Source organism: Eurypyga helias, unplaced genomic scaffold (genome assembly GCF_000690775.1).
Source record: "Eurypyga helias isolate BGI_N326 unplaced genomic scaffold, ASM69077v1 scaffold34349, whole genome shotgun sequence".
Lineage (NCBI taxonomy): Eukaryota > Metazoa > Chordata > Aves > Eurypygiformes > Eurypygidae > Eurypyga > Eurypyga helias.
This window is the reverse complement of record NW_010272035.1, coordinates 1-15,334: the sequence shown is the minus strand read 5'-3', so window position 1 is coordinate 15,334 and position 15,334 is coordinate 1. Positions and strand designations below refer to the sequence as shown.

The window sequence follows — 15,334 nt, the reverse complement described above, 5'->3', positions numbered from 1 at the left end:
AACCATGTCAAAGGCTTTACTAAAGTAGAAACAGCACTACTCATGGTTCCTGCTTTCTTGGGGAAGTACAGGCCGTCTGAGACTACTACGTGTGCAGTGAGAAGGCGCGGGAGTCGATGGGGAGCAGAAGCCTGGTGAATCCTGGATATGAGGTGCCAGTTGCGGCTGGAAGATCGGTAGGAATGTAGGAGCGGTGAGCTCAGCTTCCAGGGCTTTTGTCGTGCTCAGCAAACTTTTTCTGGGCCGGCGCAGGGCTGCGGAGCGGGCCAGGGCTCGGCCACGCGTGCGTAAGCATTTCGGGAGAGGGGAAATTATGAGGAATTCTGGCAATGCCCGGCTGGAGGTGGGACAGCATACAGCTGCGGGGAGGCGAGGGGAAAAGAGCTACAGGGCGAAGCTGGGCTTTTTGGATGGTTTGGCTTTTAGTCACTGCCATCCTAACGAGGCCTGGAGCCGCCTTTGATTCAAGCCGTGACTTGGAGACATCGGAGGAAATGCGTGCCGTGGACAGGTAGGAAGGTTCTGATTCAAGTGGGAGAGAAAAGTCATTTGTTACTGGAAGAAAAGCCCTTACTTGTTGTTTTTAAGAAGGTGTGAAGCACGGCGGTTGGGAGGATGAGTATCCGGAACGCCGATGGATGCGGCGGTGTCCGTGGGTTTGGCACGCAGGCAGCTTCAGCCCGTTTCCTTACGGCTCTCCCGACCAGCAGAACTCTGCAACCACCAAAGATCACTTAACCTCTTCCCTCACATAGCTAGTTTCAGTTTGATGCTTTTCTTTGTTTTCCATATTCATTAGAAATCCGTTGCAGGCAGTTTCCCGTGGCTTTTAACGTGCTCCCTCTCTTCTCCCGTTACAGCCGGATCGGGGCAGGTCCTCTGCCGTTCTTGCAGCTTCTTAAAAACAGCGTATGCACCTCAAACTCCACCAAATCTAAGCTTCAACGTTAACAAACAAGTGGAAATGCTTATCTTTGCCTGAAAGGGAAGGATTTTTTGGCCTCGCGATTCGTTTAACGTGCTTCTGAATGGTAGGATTTAGGTGGAATATGTGGGCTGTGGGAGTTACGTGACGGTGACTAATGCCTGATGACCAGTCTGGCTAGCTGGGGTGGAAAACTGCTGTGCTGTCATGCCCTGACCACTGCAAGTAAAGCGGTTCTGGATGGCCCTGCCTGGTAGTGTGCTGCCGGTCGGCTTCTTGATGACTTTCCTAAAGAATAAAAGCAGGAGCCTCGTGGAAAGCTTTTTTAGGTCTGTCCCTTCCTTGTGTCATGTACTCCCTTGCCCCCAGCTGTGTGGCTCCAGTGGTTTGCTTCCACCTTCTCTCTCTGCTCTCGTACCTTGTCCCTTTTCCACGCTTGATTTTCTGCCCTTCCTGACTGCTGCTTTCGAAATACACCGCTTATTTTCTGATCCAGACTATTAATCTTTGTCCCACCTACTCAGGAGGCATGAAGGTTCTGCAGGAGCCCGTTGGCTGGCATCTCTGTACCCACTTCCAGCGGTTCATGGGCAAAACCGAGGTGAAGTGCCTTCGTGTGGGGACATCCACTGCTCTTTTCACTAATATTAGCACCAAGCTTTGCCTGCAGGTCCCACATTTCCCATCTGCCCGCCTCCACCCTACAAAAACCTGAAACCTTGAAGCTCCTCGTCCTTCAGCTCCGAGGAGAGGAAATTTTGCTTTCCAACGCCTCTTATCCCCAAGGCTGCTGGGAGAGCGGAAGGCTGGTTGTCCACAGCCCACCCTGCCCTCCCTCGTCTCTGCTGCTCCCCGGGGTTAATCTCCTCTTGGAGTGCTGCTTGCCGGATCCTGGCCGGCGCTGGGGGCAGCAGCAGGGCCTGTCGCCTTGGGAAGAAGCGATGCTGCCGTCCTCTTTGCGAGGAGGGCTGTCGGAGCCATCACGAGGGCGAAACTCTTCGTTCGGCAGTGGAGTGTGGCAGGCGGTGCTGGGAGGGTGGGGGTGGCTGGCAGGATGAGCTAGGCTATAAAGGGAGTGTTTTTCTTAGCCCTTATGACTGCTGTCTTGCACCGGTGCAAATTCATGATGTACATGTGCTGTGCCATTGTTGTCGTTCTAAAAAACATCAACTTTCACCGTTACCCGTTGCTTTTCGTTTCAAAACGTGCTTTCAAGGCAAACATTTGGAGCTGGGGGGGGATGTGGTGTGTAGACAACATATTCTGAGCCTTTGAGTGTGGGTATGTTGGGTACCACTCCGTTTTCTGCCCAGCCGTGCAGAGGTGAGTGCTGCCGGCATCTCTTCCGACGTACCCAGCATCCTTGGGCTTGGTTTTGTCTTTTTTACACACGCACGCTCCCATTTCTTCCCCCTTCCAGGCTTTTTTTTTTGTTGTTGTTGTTTTTTGGTATTTTTTCCCCTCTCGCTGTTTGCCTTCTGTCCGTCCTGCACCTTGGAAGGTTTCCAGCCGGGCTGGGCTGTCCACGCCGGCTCTGCAGATCCCACGGCGTGCGCTCCCTGGCCGAACCCCGGGGAAGCATGGGGAGAGGAGAAGCCTGATGCAGGCAGCCTGCAAATGCTGCCTTGTTTATGAGCTGCTGGTTGGTGCAGACTGCAGTCTGGGGGGAGCTGGGAAAGTTTGTCTGGCGTAAAGCGCTAAAGCTGACAAAAGATTGTAGGGCTTGGGCTGCAATGGATAAAACACGGGGTGTTTCGGAGCGAAGGTCGGAGTCCTTCCTTGGTTCACCCTCTTCAAACATCCCAGCTGTTCCTGGTGGCTGCTGCAGCGCTTGGACGCGGTGAAGAACGCGGACTCCGGTCCTCGGAGAGTCTCTGCTTTTGTTGATTGGGATGCAGGTCTTGCTCCCCTTTTTCTGGAAAGGTGTCGGCTTTTGGGGACCCTTTCCTCACACACCGAATCCCTCGCGTAGAGGCGCTGCGAGATGGGAACCTGCTTGGCTGGGAGATACCCCGACGCTGCTGCCTCTCTCCGACTCCCCTCCCTTAACGGGTCAAATTTAGCAATTCAAAATCTGGCTGGTGAGGTAATTAAGAGGGATAATGCCCACTTCTTCCTCTTAACACCCTGATAGAAAAGCATCCAGGAAGGACTCCTGGACCTCAAAGATAAGCTGCCAGCTGCCACAGAGACTATCAAAGGGTGGCTCAAAGTCAAGAGCAAACAGCTGATTTTTTATGGTTCTGGGTTTTTTGCTGGTGGTGACAGGAAGCCACGTTCCCCAAGCTGTGAGCTTCCTGTTTTATTTTTACACCCAGGCCGAGCATACCTATCACATGGGAGCTGGCTGCCGCTCTTGGGTCGTTCCTCAGCTGACCTAGAAAAGGGATTCTTTCCCCTTCTAAATTAATCAAGAAGTTAGGATGGATTTGCTTTCACTTAAAAGATTTCAGGCGTGCATCCTGCTCCTTGCTCCGCTGACCCAAGTTTCCTCCCCTCTCTCGGAAGCGGACGATCCGAGCGGGAGCTGGTTGTTGCTTCGGCCTGTTAGTGAAGGAAGGTTTTTGTTCCTTCGAGGCGCTGACCCGCACGTAGAAGCGTTTTGTCTCCAGCATAACTTCCCTCGCAGTTACGTTTTCTTCTTTTTTCTTAAAATTGTTTTAAAAGAAAGACCTGGAAGTTTGTCCCAAGCGTTGCACAATCCATCTTAACTTCTTTCCGCGCGTGCTCTCGTCCCCGCATCCTGGTTAGAGCTCCCTCAACTTGAAACTGCCCTAGCAGGAAAACAATGGTCCAGTGTAAACCTGGGCCCTGAGGGATTTCCCAAGGGAAGAAGGGTGCAGCCTGCAGGATAAGGAACACTCACCAGAAAGTTTCCTGGTCAGCTGCAAGCGCTTCCTGTTGTTCCAGGAGAGCCCCGTCCGCTGCTCCGGGAGGGAGGCACCACGCACGCTCCGGCATGCTGCAAGAAACTGCGTTGGGTGTTGGGTTTTTTTTTTTTAAACCTCTCCCCTCTTCACCCTCACGGTTTAAGCAAACCTCTGGATTGCAAGTTTAAAACGTTTCAGAAGAGCCTGTAAGCCTGGGCCGAGATGCTGCGGGTGAGCGCGGGAGGAAGGAGACGGCTCCGAGGCGGCGGCTGGGGGGGGAGGGGACAACGGCTGGCGCTGCCAGCAGCGCCTTGCGTGGGGGCGAAGATGGGTAGTTTTCCATCTCTGCCTCTCTACCTGAGCTGGTGGGGCTTTGCTGTCGCTGCAAGGCGTAGAACAGCAGGATCTTTATTTCTGATGAACCAGTTTTATAAGGGGTGGGGAAGGGGGGAAAGAAGGCTTATAAATAAAGCCATTTGAGAGCAGGAAAAACGAACACCACGGCTCTGGTGTGCCTGGAATTTGCGGTTGAGTAATCCTTTCCTGTTTCTTTTTTGGGTTGTTTTTCATCTTTCAGAACAGTGCCTGAAGCAGGTCCACCATGCCGTTAGTAACGAGGAACATTGAGCCAAGGCACCTGTGCCGTCAGACGTTGCCTAGCGTTCGGAGCGAGCTGGAATGCATGACCAACATCACCCTGGCAAATGTCATTCGACAGCTGGGCAGCCTGAGTGAGTACCATGGCGAGCCTGCGCGTTGCCCTCAGGAGTCGCTACTGCTCTTTATTTAGCTCCCTTTCTGCTCTCGTGTTCCTATTTCTCCCCCATCTGCCTTCCCTGGGTAATGCTAAAATCTTTTCCTAAAGAAATCTGATGCTAATTTCATATCCCTGGTCCCACTGCCTTTCCCATCTACGAGAAAATGGGGAGGGGTGTGCGTGTGTGAGAGGCTGCAGCGAAACTGCAGATGGAAGGATGGAGCACAACTCAGGCTTGTAAAATGGGAGGCTCTCCGAGCAGCCAGGATCTTGTGTCAGGGAATGCGCCTGTAATTGCACGCGCTACTAAATGGAGCTTGACTGCGTTGAATCTACGCTGCGTCGGTAGCCTTGTTTTTAATGAAGGATAATGAAGGCGCGCACGCGGGGAGCCGCCTCTTTCGCCGTTTGTTGCGTTGCAAGACCCCAAGTCCCCGGCTCTGAGGCTCCTGTTGCCTCGGGAGCGCCGGGGGGCTCAGGGCCGCTCGCACGATGATGCCTCGCTCAGCTCTCCAGTGGGCTGACCAGCAGTCTTGTGAAGGCTGGAGGGAAAACATGGGCCTACGTGCCGTAGGAGAGACGAAGAGTTAATTGTGGTCTCTCCGGGATGACTCTTTACCCTGATGGAATGCTCTGGATTCTGATTAGCCACCTTTGCCCTCCAAGCAAGACTTTGATAATCAAATTAATATATTGTTTAGCTTCCCCGTGGCGTCCGCAAGCGCTTCTGCTTGCTCGGCAAAGCAAGCCCCTTGTCTTCCGCCATAGGATCGCAGAACGGTTTGGGCTGGAAGGGACCTTAAAGATACCCAGTTCCACCCTCCTGCTGCAGGCAGGGACACCCAGCGTGAATGTGGCAGGGAAAGTTTGGGTGCAGTCTCTTTCCAGAAGGAAAACCGTGGCTGTGGCTAAAACGCGGGAGCGTGTTTGCTGCCGGTCGGTGTCGCGTTGTGTTGGGGTGCAGAAACGCCACCGCACACAGACCGGTCTCTCTGCCCGCGTTCAACTGGCCCTCGCTGCTCATTTGTTAGGTCTCGTAGCCAAGATGGTTGCGGAATGTGAGGAAAATCCATCTCATGCATGTGAAATGATGAGGAAGAAGGCAGTAAAGCTGTGCAAATCTCAGGCGCGGAGCAAGCTAATCCCAGTCCAGAGGCAGGCGGTGGGTTAGCGCGACGGAGCTGCGGCACGATCCTTCAGGTTTAGACCTTCTTTGCGCAGCTCAGCTACTCCAAAGCTTCTCCGCTTCCGCCTTGTCAGCGAGGGTGAAGTGCTGGAAGCCAAACCGCAGCCCGGTTTACGTGGAAGGGACCCTGGGAGCCTCGCTGGGGCGATGTGGGGAGGGAGGCCGCTTCCTCGAGGAGAGAGCTGGAGGGCAAACCCGTCAGAGGCGGCTCGTGCCGACGCTTGCGTGCCTGTCGGTAAGTGGGGAGCGAGGCAGGCGGGGAGGGAACGCTGGGCACCTTCTCACCCGCTTCCCTAGGGTCAGCAGTCTTGTAAATGAAGCAACATTTAGATGAACTGCCACAAGAATCCTCACACCTAAATGACCAAACTCCCCTCCCTTCCTCTTCTCCCTTCTTACTTTTGAAAAATAAATCCGCTCCTTCCTTGTACGTTGAATATTACAGGAACGTAAAGCAGGTTCAGTAGGCTGTGACAGCCCTGTCAAGTGAATAATCAGCCATGCCTGGTGCACCACAGTCTCTTTACAAAGATGCAAACATAAATCTTGTCAAACTTTCATATTCCAGTGAGTTTACCCTTCGTTACTATCACAGCTGGTAGCACTTTGTGTAAGTCGACTGCGCGTTTCTGTGTGATTTTATAGAATCCACAAGCTAAAGATGGAAAGACCTATTAAATCATGCCGTCTGTCTTCCTGCCAGTGCATGACAAAGATAATTCTGATTGTAAGCTGCACTTTTGCAGTCAAAGTAACTAAACCAAAAAATTAATCTCTGCCTTCCCCCGTCTAAAAGTGGACGTGAAACACAGAAGGACGTGAAACACAGAACGGTGTGTGTGATGCTGAGTGATAACTGGGCAGGGGCACTCGGGCAGGCGAGGAAATACGGAGCATCCCTTCTCCTCCCCGCTCCCCGGGGTCAGGACCCCGATATACAGCGCTGTTTATGTAGGATTTTGTGCTTGAAGCACACCACTCGGTGTTGCAACCAAAGACTTGAGGTTCTTTAATCTAGTGTTTGTGATTTTGTGCTTGAAGCACACCACTCAGCGTTGCAACCAAAGACTTGGGGATTTTAATCTAGTGCTTGCACAGCTTCTTGTGGAATTCAGAAATTAAGTTCTCATTAAAGAGGGGGAGGCACTGGGACAGGTTGCTCAGAGAAGCTGTGGATGCCCCATCCCTGGGAGTGTCCAAGGCCAGGCTGGATGAGGCTTGGAGCAACCTGGTCTAGTGGAAGGGGTCCCTGCCCATGGCAGGGGGTGGGGCTGGGTGGGCTCTAAGCTCCCTTCCCACCTAAACCATCCTGTGATTAAGTAGAAACCAAATTCCAACTTGTCTTTTTTGAACTGTTGCTGGGAGGTGTCCAGTTATCCCGTGGATAAACGTTCACCCTCCCTTGTCCCAGATGAGAGCTGGCCGTGTGCTGATGTTGAACACGGAGGGAGCTTCCGTGGCCCTTGGCGGTAGTGAGAGCTCCCTGGCCCTTGCGTTTCCAGAAACAAAACCCCTCTTGGGAGTCTGAGGAAGGCTGGTTGGGCTTGTCAATGGAGCGTGTGTGGCGACTGCCTTGTCTGGGAGAGTGGAAGGAGGAACTCGGCTGAACTCAACGTCCAGCATTTGCTTTCTGCAAACTCTTGAAGCTGGCAGTGCCACCGGAGGGGTGGAGGAGGTTGATTTTTAACCTGTCTGGTTCCCCGTGCTTGGCAGTGTAAGGAGAGCTGCGCGGGAGGAGGAGCAAGGAGCTGATAAGTCGGTTTAGAAGTATTTGTGCAGCTGGGCTTTGGGGGATGCCCTCGCGTTGCCTTGCGGAAGGGACGCTTGTCTTTTTGACGTGACTCACTGCAGACAACCAGATTTTCCAAAATTCCTGTTAGAGTTGGGCTTCCCACTGGTTTTCCTTTCCTGAATGTCGGAGAGGATCTTGAGGAGTAACAGATTCCAGAACAAACTGTTGACCATATGACGATGCACTTCAAAACCAGACTGCTTCTTGGGAGCAGCCTTGTACTCACCAGCCGTGGCTGGAAATGTTTCCCGTCGGTGGGAACTCCACGGGCCTGTGTCTGCTGCCGGTGCCAAGTCTGTTCCGCTCAGCCTTGCCCTCGCCGTGGTTAGGGCTCCCGGTCTCGAGTTACGCCTGAGAGCAGAACAGAAAGGCAGTACTCATCGTGAGCTCTTGGTTTTCTTCCAGTTCTCCCCTCTCTGTCTACCTGTGGTCATCTCTCGTCGTACGCCTAGTTTTTAAACCCTCAAGGACGGGGCCCGTCTCCTTGTTACGCTGTAAGTGGTGCGGCGAGCTCCTGATCCCAGCCCCCGGGCACTCTCGCGGTCCAGCCGACGGATGATGTTTGTCACAGCGGCCCGCTGGGCACTCCAAGCTGTTCCAGAGAGGCTGTCCCTTGTTGGAGAAGTTCCCCTTTGGTTTTGATTTAGAATAAATATGAATGCATCAATTTTTCAGACACTGCCACCTGAAGGAACACAGGGGTCAGTGCTTTCCTCTGTGGTTATAGCTCAGGATCAGGATCAAGGACTGGATCTCTAGCTCCAGTGTACTTTGAACTTGTAAATACGTGACGGTCACCCTGGAGGCAGGCTTGCTGGAGACTGGGAGCCTTTGAGATTCTCCAGAGCAAGGAAAATGCAACCGTAGTCACTTGTCTGATAAACAGAACGGCGGAGAATCTTAAAGGACCTACAGACCCATCCAGGAGAGTGTTGTCACCCCTTGATTTTGTTACTTTAACAGTGCCTTGAAAGAATGTCTGGGTTGTTTCTGTATTGCTTGAAGATCCCTTGGAAATGTCAGGTTTTGGTGGAACTCAACCTTGATAAACCTGAAAAGAAACAGGGTTCGTTCGTTCTTCAGGAAGACGAGCTGGGAGACTGCGGTGGTCTGCTGTGGCTCACGAGGGTAACGTGGACGCTTTCATATTCCAGGTAAATTTGCAGAAGACATATTTGGAGAGTTGTTTACTCAAGCCAACACCTTTGCCTCTCGGGTGAGCGTTCTAGTCGAGAGAGTCGACCGCTTGCAAGTCAAAGTCACTCAGCTGGATCCCAAAGAGGAGGAAGGTAAGGGGGTGGAGCACGGTCCGTGCAGACCAAGCGCGGTAACGATTCCCATTGAGTCAGCGTGGCTGGTTCACGGCCGTAAAACGAGCGTGACGCCGCCGTGGGTGTTGGAACGTCTTCTCTTGGACGAAGAGGGACTGTTTCCTCCCCCCCGAAAGCACCGGCTGCTCGTGGGCCTTTCTGGCCGAGTCCAGATTGCTCGGTAGCAGGTTGGAAACGAGCTTTTCGGCGGTTCGGTAGCGATGCACTGCTGGAGTCTCGGTCACGGGGGTTTGAAACCACATCGGCAACTCCCAGGAGAGCCGTGTCTACACGGCAGCGGATCTTGGCAGGGCAGGATCTGAGATTTGCTGGGTTTCCTAAGAGACCTGTGGGAAAAGGAACCTGACCTTAAGAAGTGCTAAGCATGCCAAGAGCTCCAACTGAAATCAGATGTTTGCTACTTGATCTTCAGTGTCACCAGCCTGGGTCAAGCTGTTCTTCACTTGCTCTCTCTCCTCTTTCTTCCAGTCTCCCTGCAAGGCATTAACACCAGGAAGGCCTTCAAAAGCTCCACTACTCAGGACCAGAAGCTCTTCGACAGAGATTCTCTCCCCGTGCCTGTCCTTGAAACCTATAGGACCTGCAACACTCCTCCACCTCTCAACATTCTCTCACCTTACAGGTATGGCTGCAACACCTTCTTGGCCCCTTGTGTCCTTGCAGAGGAGTACCTCCTCCTCCCAACCTGCCGAGGAGGTCGTTTCCCATCCCCTGCTGTACTGAAGTAGCCGTTTCCAATGGGAAACCGAGCTGCTCCATGGAAGTGTCCATCCTCTGGGTTACGTGAAACTTTGGGGCTGTACAAATGAGCGGAGCTAGAAAATTAGGTATTTGGTTACCTGCTGTCACTTTTGTGACTGCCCTGGGGCAAGGCTTGGCTGGCACCGCATAGGCAGGCGAGGTGTTGTGCAGATGATGCATTTTTCTTGTGCTTCTCTGTAGCCCCGTGGCTCCTTTCCAGAAAGCTGCAGTGCAAACTGCAGAGCATACATCCGTAAATGGCTCTCGCCCAGGTGGGTGCAGCAGGCTCCTCTCGATCTGGAGATGCTTTCTGTGGCCTTCGGTGCCTGGTTTGAGACATCTGATGTGACCCACGCCGGCTGTGTAACCGGTTCTCCCGAGCAGGCCCGCTCTGATTTCATCTTGTAGGTAGTAGAAGTAAAAAGGGGTCAGAATGCGGAGACTTAGCCCACATCCATAAATATCTTTTGAACAGGTAAAAAGTAATTACAGATAGCTGGAGGCAGCTGTCTTCTGCCAGACGCGGCTGCACTGCAAAGTAGGAGGAGAGAGAGCGTGTGTGTGTGCTTGTTCAGGAGCTTCAAGGATGTCGCTGGTCTGATTTAGGGTTCCTGGGTTGGAGAAGGTGGGGTTTTTTTCCACACCAAAAATACAGCACAAACAAGGGGGAGTCGAAGTGAGAGACCTGCTGCTCTCCTGGTGATTGTTGGGAGCGGTTGAGCTCCGGGCCTGCTGACTAACACAGAGTTTTGGCGAGGGGGAGAGCTGGGACCGGTGAGGCTCTGGGTGCGCTGCCCATTGTGAAACGGAGGAGAGGCGAGAGCAGCGTGTTTGACCTTCTCTGCAGAATTTTAAACTGTCTGGGGTTGTGCCTCTTGTTTTCTTTGGGCTTCAAACAAATGTGTGACTTGGTCCTTGTTTGTGTGTTTTTTTTTCTCCCCCTTCCCTCTTCTAGGGATGATGGCAAAGAGGCGCTTAAATTCTACACAGATCCTTCCTATTTCTTTGACCTTTGGAAAGAGAAAATGCTTCAGGACACCAAGGATATCATGAAAGAGAAGCGGAAACATAGGGTGAGGAAATGGGGGATCTCTGCCAACGGAGGCATGTCAGGGAAAAACAGGAGGTGGGAAGCGTTAATGAATCTTGGGCTCCAAAGTTGCCATCCACAATTCCGGCTGGCTCTCTTAAACTCTTCAGGGATCAATTCAGGGAAGTTTTTATCTGGTTTACTCTCGTCCTTGTTAATTACAAAAAGAAAACAAAGATACCCTTAATCTGTTTTTCCAAATGCCACCGTCTTGGTAATGGCTTTGTTTGTGGTCCTCAACCGTCGTGTTGGTGCGGTCAGGAGGGGAGAAAGTCGTGTTGGGGCCTTTTCTGCACTTCTGATGGTGCCCAGTGGTGATCAGTGCAAATCCCACTGCCCCGGCACCGCAGCGTGGGGAGTGCTGTAATACATTCTACTGTGGGAGGGGAAAGGAAAGGGAAAACATCCCTTCAGGAGTGCAAAACCCGGCCCTGATGTTAAATGAGAGGCAAGCAGGAGGCTTAATAAAACCGTAGAAGCTGAAAATGCCAGGTGGAGTTCCTGGTTTGGTTGCCTGGGGATTTGGACCCATGTTTGCCAGCGCTGAAACCCACGGTTTGAGCAACTGAAGTATGAAATATCAAAACAGTGATGACTTTTTCAATCAAAATAAGAAAGGAGAGATTCAGGGCATGTCAGAATGCAGAGAATGAGGCTGCTCAAAGCCCAGTTCTTTGTGGGCAAGTGTCCACACTGCACACCCAAAGCACTTAACGCCAGCAAGGCGGTGCTGAGATTTGGCAGCCTTGAGACAGAGGGCGAAACCCACGTAGGTGTGGGAAGCCGAGTTGTCCCTCGGGGTGGTCGTGCCAGGGAGTAATGACGGCGTCAGGTCTGGGCTGCGCCGGGGCGACGCAATGCTGTCTGTGCTCCGGCTTCTTTGTACGGGGGGGTCTTTGGAGCTTGCAGCAATCAGGAAATTAAAAATCCTGGTCCCCTTTGAGACTGGATCTTCTTGAAACTGCTGCAGGTCTGTCCTATCCCTCCCTGTTCCCAGCGAGCTTAAAGAGAAATAAGGCGTCTGCTTATTCCTCCTCCCTTAGAAAGAGAAAAAGGAGAATCCGAACCGAGGAAATGTGAATCCGCGGAAAATCAAAACCCGGAAAGAAGAGTGGGAGAAGCTGAAAATGGGGCAAGAATTTGTCGAGTCGAAGGACAAACACGGTCCTGCCGGGTAAGCAAGCTGGGGCTCTCGGCTGGGCTCCCCAGCCATGGGGGGAGTGGGCGGGCGGTGTCGATTGTCATGCAGTTCACCCTGCTCTGCAGCTTCTCCAGATCCGCCGCGCGCCGGCGGATCGATACTGCCGCTAATCAGATTCTCCAAAGTAAATCCGCCTGCTGATTTAAAATTTGCTAAATAAATCAGGGAGCTGCACGGTTTGAACAAGGAACAGCTTCGGTAGCAAGGCTGCTCTCGGCTACCCGCCTCGTGGGCACCGGAGTGTGGGGAGCTTCGGCTCCCTGTCCCGTCACGCCTGACCCCTGGGCCTTACGCTGAGGAGCAGGGTGTTGTCTCAGGGGTCTTGTGCGATCGCTTTGTTCCATTTCACACCCTAAAGTCGAAGCGGGGGCTGTCCCCATCCGAGTATTTCAGGCTCCAGATCTCTCTTTAGCACTCCTGGCTTGGGAATTCGTTTAACTTTTGACACCAGCGAGGCTGGAAGCAGCCCGAGTTCCCCACAATGCACTTCTCGCTCGCTCCTTGCAGCTTCCTTTCATATCAGAAAAACCTCTCTTTAAATCACACTCTCCAGCTAAAAATAAAACCTGCTTTTAGTTTAATAGGGGAACAGGTTTGCTTTCTAGCAGAGGAAGCGAGCAGCACAACAGCACCGTTTGCTTTGCCTCTCTTTTCTCGGGTAAGCACGTCCACGCGTTCGGATTCGCTCGAGGTCCAGAGCCCCCGAGAACGGGGTGGGTTCCACCACCCCGTAGTGAGATGAGCTCGTGGAAATTGGGTGCGAGAATGGTCTCTCAGCTTTGGATTCTTGCTTTAACAGGCTGTTTCTTGGGTTCTTTTTGGTCATTCTATTCTCAAGCTTAGTTTTTGGCGTCTTTGAGTACCTCTTCTTTTTTTTGTCACTGATGTGACTGGGAATCCTTCAAGTCCAAATTGGTCAAAACACTCTAACAAGTGGTTTTTCTATAATCAAGTGATTAATGATACAATCAAATCAGTGTTTTCTCGTTCACTGCAATATATTGTAGTGCTCTTCTGGTGTACTGGTGCTGTTCTGGTGTCTGGTGGCAATAAAATCAGCTCACCTGGGCAAATTCTAGCCGGAGAGTTAGGCAGAGTGACGCAGCAGTACGTGGCCCTTCCTATTTAGGATGCTTTGACAAATGAGAGACTTTTCTGTTTAAAATGTTGCTTTAAGATGTTGGTTTGCATGTCCTGTTGTGGTGGTTGATAAGGTCCCACCTAAAGGCAGGGTGGGACCTTTTCCTGTGCTGGGAAAAGCCGTTCCTGCTGGAAAACCTTGTTTCCCAAATCTAGCAGGTTGATCCGTGTACGTGGTGGTTATCGCTGCAGTTCGGCACTCCAAGTGCTGAACCCCTCCGGGAGGCAGAGCTCTCGCGAGTGAGGGTTGGGGAAGGGGGAAAACGAGCTTTAGACGTTACCTTGAACTCTTTAAATGACCTGCTGGTCTCGCTTTCGCCCAGGTACCCCTCTAACATGGTGTATCAGAACGGCAGCATCGGTTCCAACGAAAGCATGGACGTGAACTGCTACCCGCCACCGCCGCAGACTGACTCCATTGTGCCACCACCTCCTTCGTTCCCAGATGACAGCCTGCCTCCGCCCCCGGTGGAATTTAGGTAAGCCTACGGGATCCCTTCTGTCACCGAGGAGTGGGAGGTGGTGTAAAAGGATGACATGAGACAGGCTGAGATAGTTCAGCATAACTTCCTAACGGTGTTGTATGGGAAGCAGAATGCTCCTGTCTGGAGGGGAAGGGAAACTGCAGGCAGGGGCAGCGCAGCTCTCCAGAAACCCCAACTGCCGCCGCAGTTCCCCTGCAGAAGGGGACAGTGGGCCTGGGCGAGACCTAGAGCAGTTTTCTAGAGGAGCGGGGTCCCATTAACGGCCTGGCTCCCTTCTGGGAGTTTTCCAGCGCTGGTTTTCCAGAGCAGGTAGGCACATTCCTCATGGAGCCATGACAGAACAGCTTCTTTCCCCTCTTTGTCACTGTTTACCCTGTGGTCTCTGACCAACCCACGACATGGGCACTGAAGTTGCAGGTGTAGTTGGATTTACGGGACTTGAGCGCACTGGCTGACCTCTTCCCAGAGACCTGGCTGCAAGTTCAGGGCAGCTGCGTTGTGTCACATGAAATGGTGATTCCAGTCCCCTCTGGAGATGAGAATTATGGTCCAGCAGTGGCTCAAGACACAAAGGGTGAAACAAGAGAGCAGAGTTTTTTTTTTTTAAAGGCAGTAAAACAGAGTCAAGAGTAACAGGAGGAAGCGTGCCTGACAGACAGGAGGGTGTTAGCTTGTCTCCATCTTATCCAAAGGCAAGAGTGCTGCAGAAAAGGCTCTTCTGATGTGTCAGAGAGACCAAGCACTCCACTCTGCACCGTGTTCCTCCAGGGCAGAGCAGAAACGAGCTTTCAGATGAAGCTTACGCCGCCTCGTGCAGTTGCTTAGATCTCGGCATAGGCACGGAGATCTCCCCTCTCTGGTTTGGCTTTGGTGGTTGTTTTTAAAGAACCCCGGGAGGTAGATTTGATCTCTGGGAGCCTGCCTCGGATCAGCACTGTGCACTGTTACACACTGTGGCAAATGCACCTTATTTCCCTTTTTTACCACGGAAGGAGATGTCAGTTTAGGGCTTCCTTTACACGTATGTAGGATATTACAGTATCTTACGGGCAGTAGTGTTTCTGGTGTAACACAGCTTCCATAAATGGAAGAGCCAGTCGCTTAAGAATCGGTGTTTTTCCTTAAAAGCACGTTGGGTTTCCATGTCTTCCTCTTCGCTCCCCACGGCGAGCGATGAGACATGGCTGCTACGCTCCGGCTCCGAGCCGTGGAATCCAGTGAGGAGATCTGTTCCTAGCAGGTGTTCACAGCATATGCTTTCCTGGCGCACCCGCCCGTCCGTGTGCGATTGAGCAGGGCAGATTCCCCCTGCCTGGCGTGCCGTGGGCCTGCCCTCGGCCTGCAGAGGCGGTGGCTTGTCTCACTGCAGGAGCTCGTAAGCCAGGAGGCTGCTCTGAGCTCAGACGTGATGCTTGGCCTCTGGCAGAAGAGAGGTGAGATGGCTCATGTTCTTGTCAGCCTAGGAGGTGGGACGGATGATAGCATTTCTGCCAGTCCCCGGCAGCTTTCCTTTGTCCTGGTGGCGTAGGCCAAAAGAAACACGGCGAGGGAACGAAAAGCAAGGAGTGAGGTCTCATGGAAACACCAGTTAAAGCTGGAACTTGGGTTTTTTTGTCTGGGCTGCAGCAAACACAGATGATTTGCATTAACATGGAGCCTGTACAGTCGGATCTGGCCTCGCTAACAAATAGCCTTGTTTCTCTCTCTCCTCCTGCAACAGCTATCCTGTAGATAACCAAAGAGGTTCTGGTTCTGGAGGGACCAAACGATCCAGCCTGGTTAGCCCGAGTCACCCGCCGCCAGCTCCTCCGATTGG

General features: G+C 52.6%; 1 protein-coding gene across 1 annotated transcript; it reads left to right on the top strand.

Annotated features, from left to right (window-relative positions):
• Positions 1-4,371: 4,371 nt before the first annotated feature.
• On the top strand, positions 4,372-15,326 carry WASF2 (WAS protein family, member 2; the record flags this gene model as incomplete). The annotated part of the gene is made up of 7 exons (XM_010159011.1): positions 4,372-4,526; positions 8,685-8,819; positions 9,330-9,483; positions 10,558-10,675; positions 11,736-11,866; positions 13,357-13,512; positions 15,239-15,326. Coding segments are annotated over exons 1-7 (912 nt in total), but the record flags the coding sequence as incomplete, so codon positions are not given.
• Between the last annotated feature and the right edge of the window lie 8 nt (positions 15,327-15,334).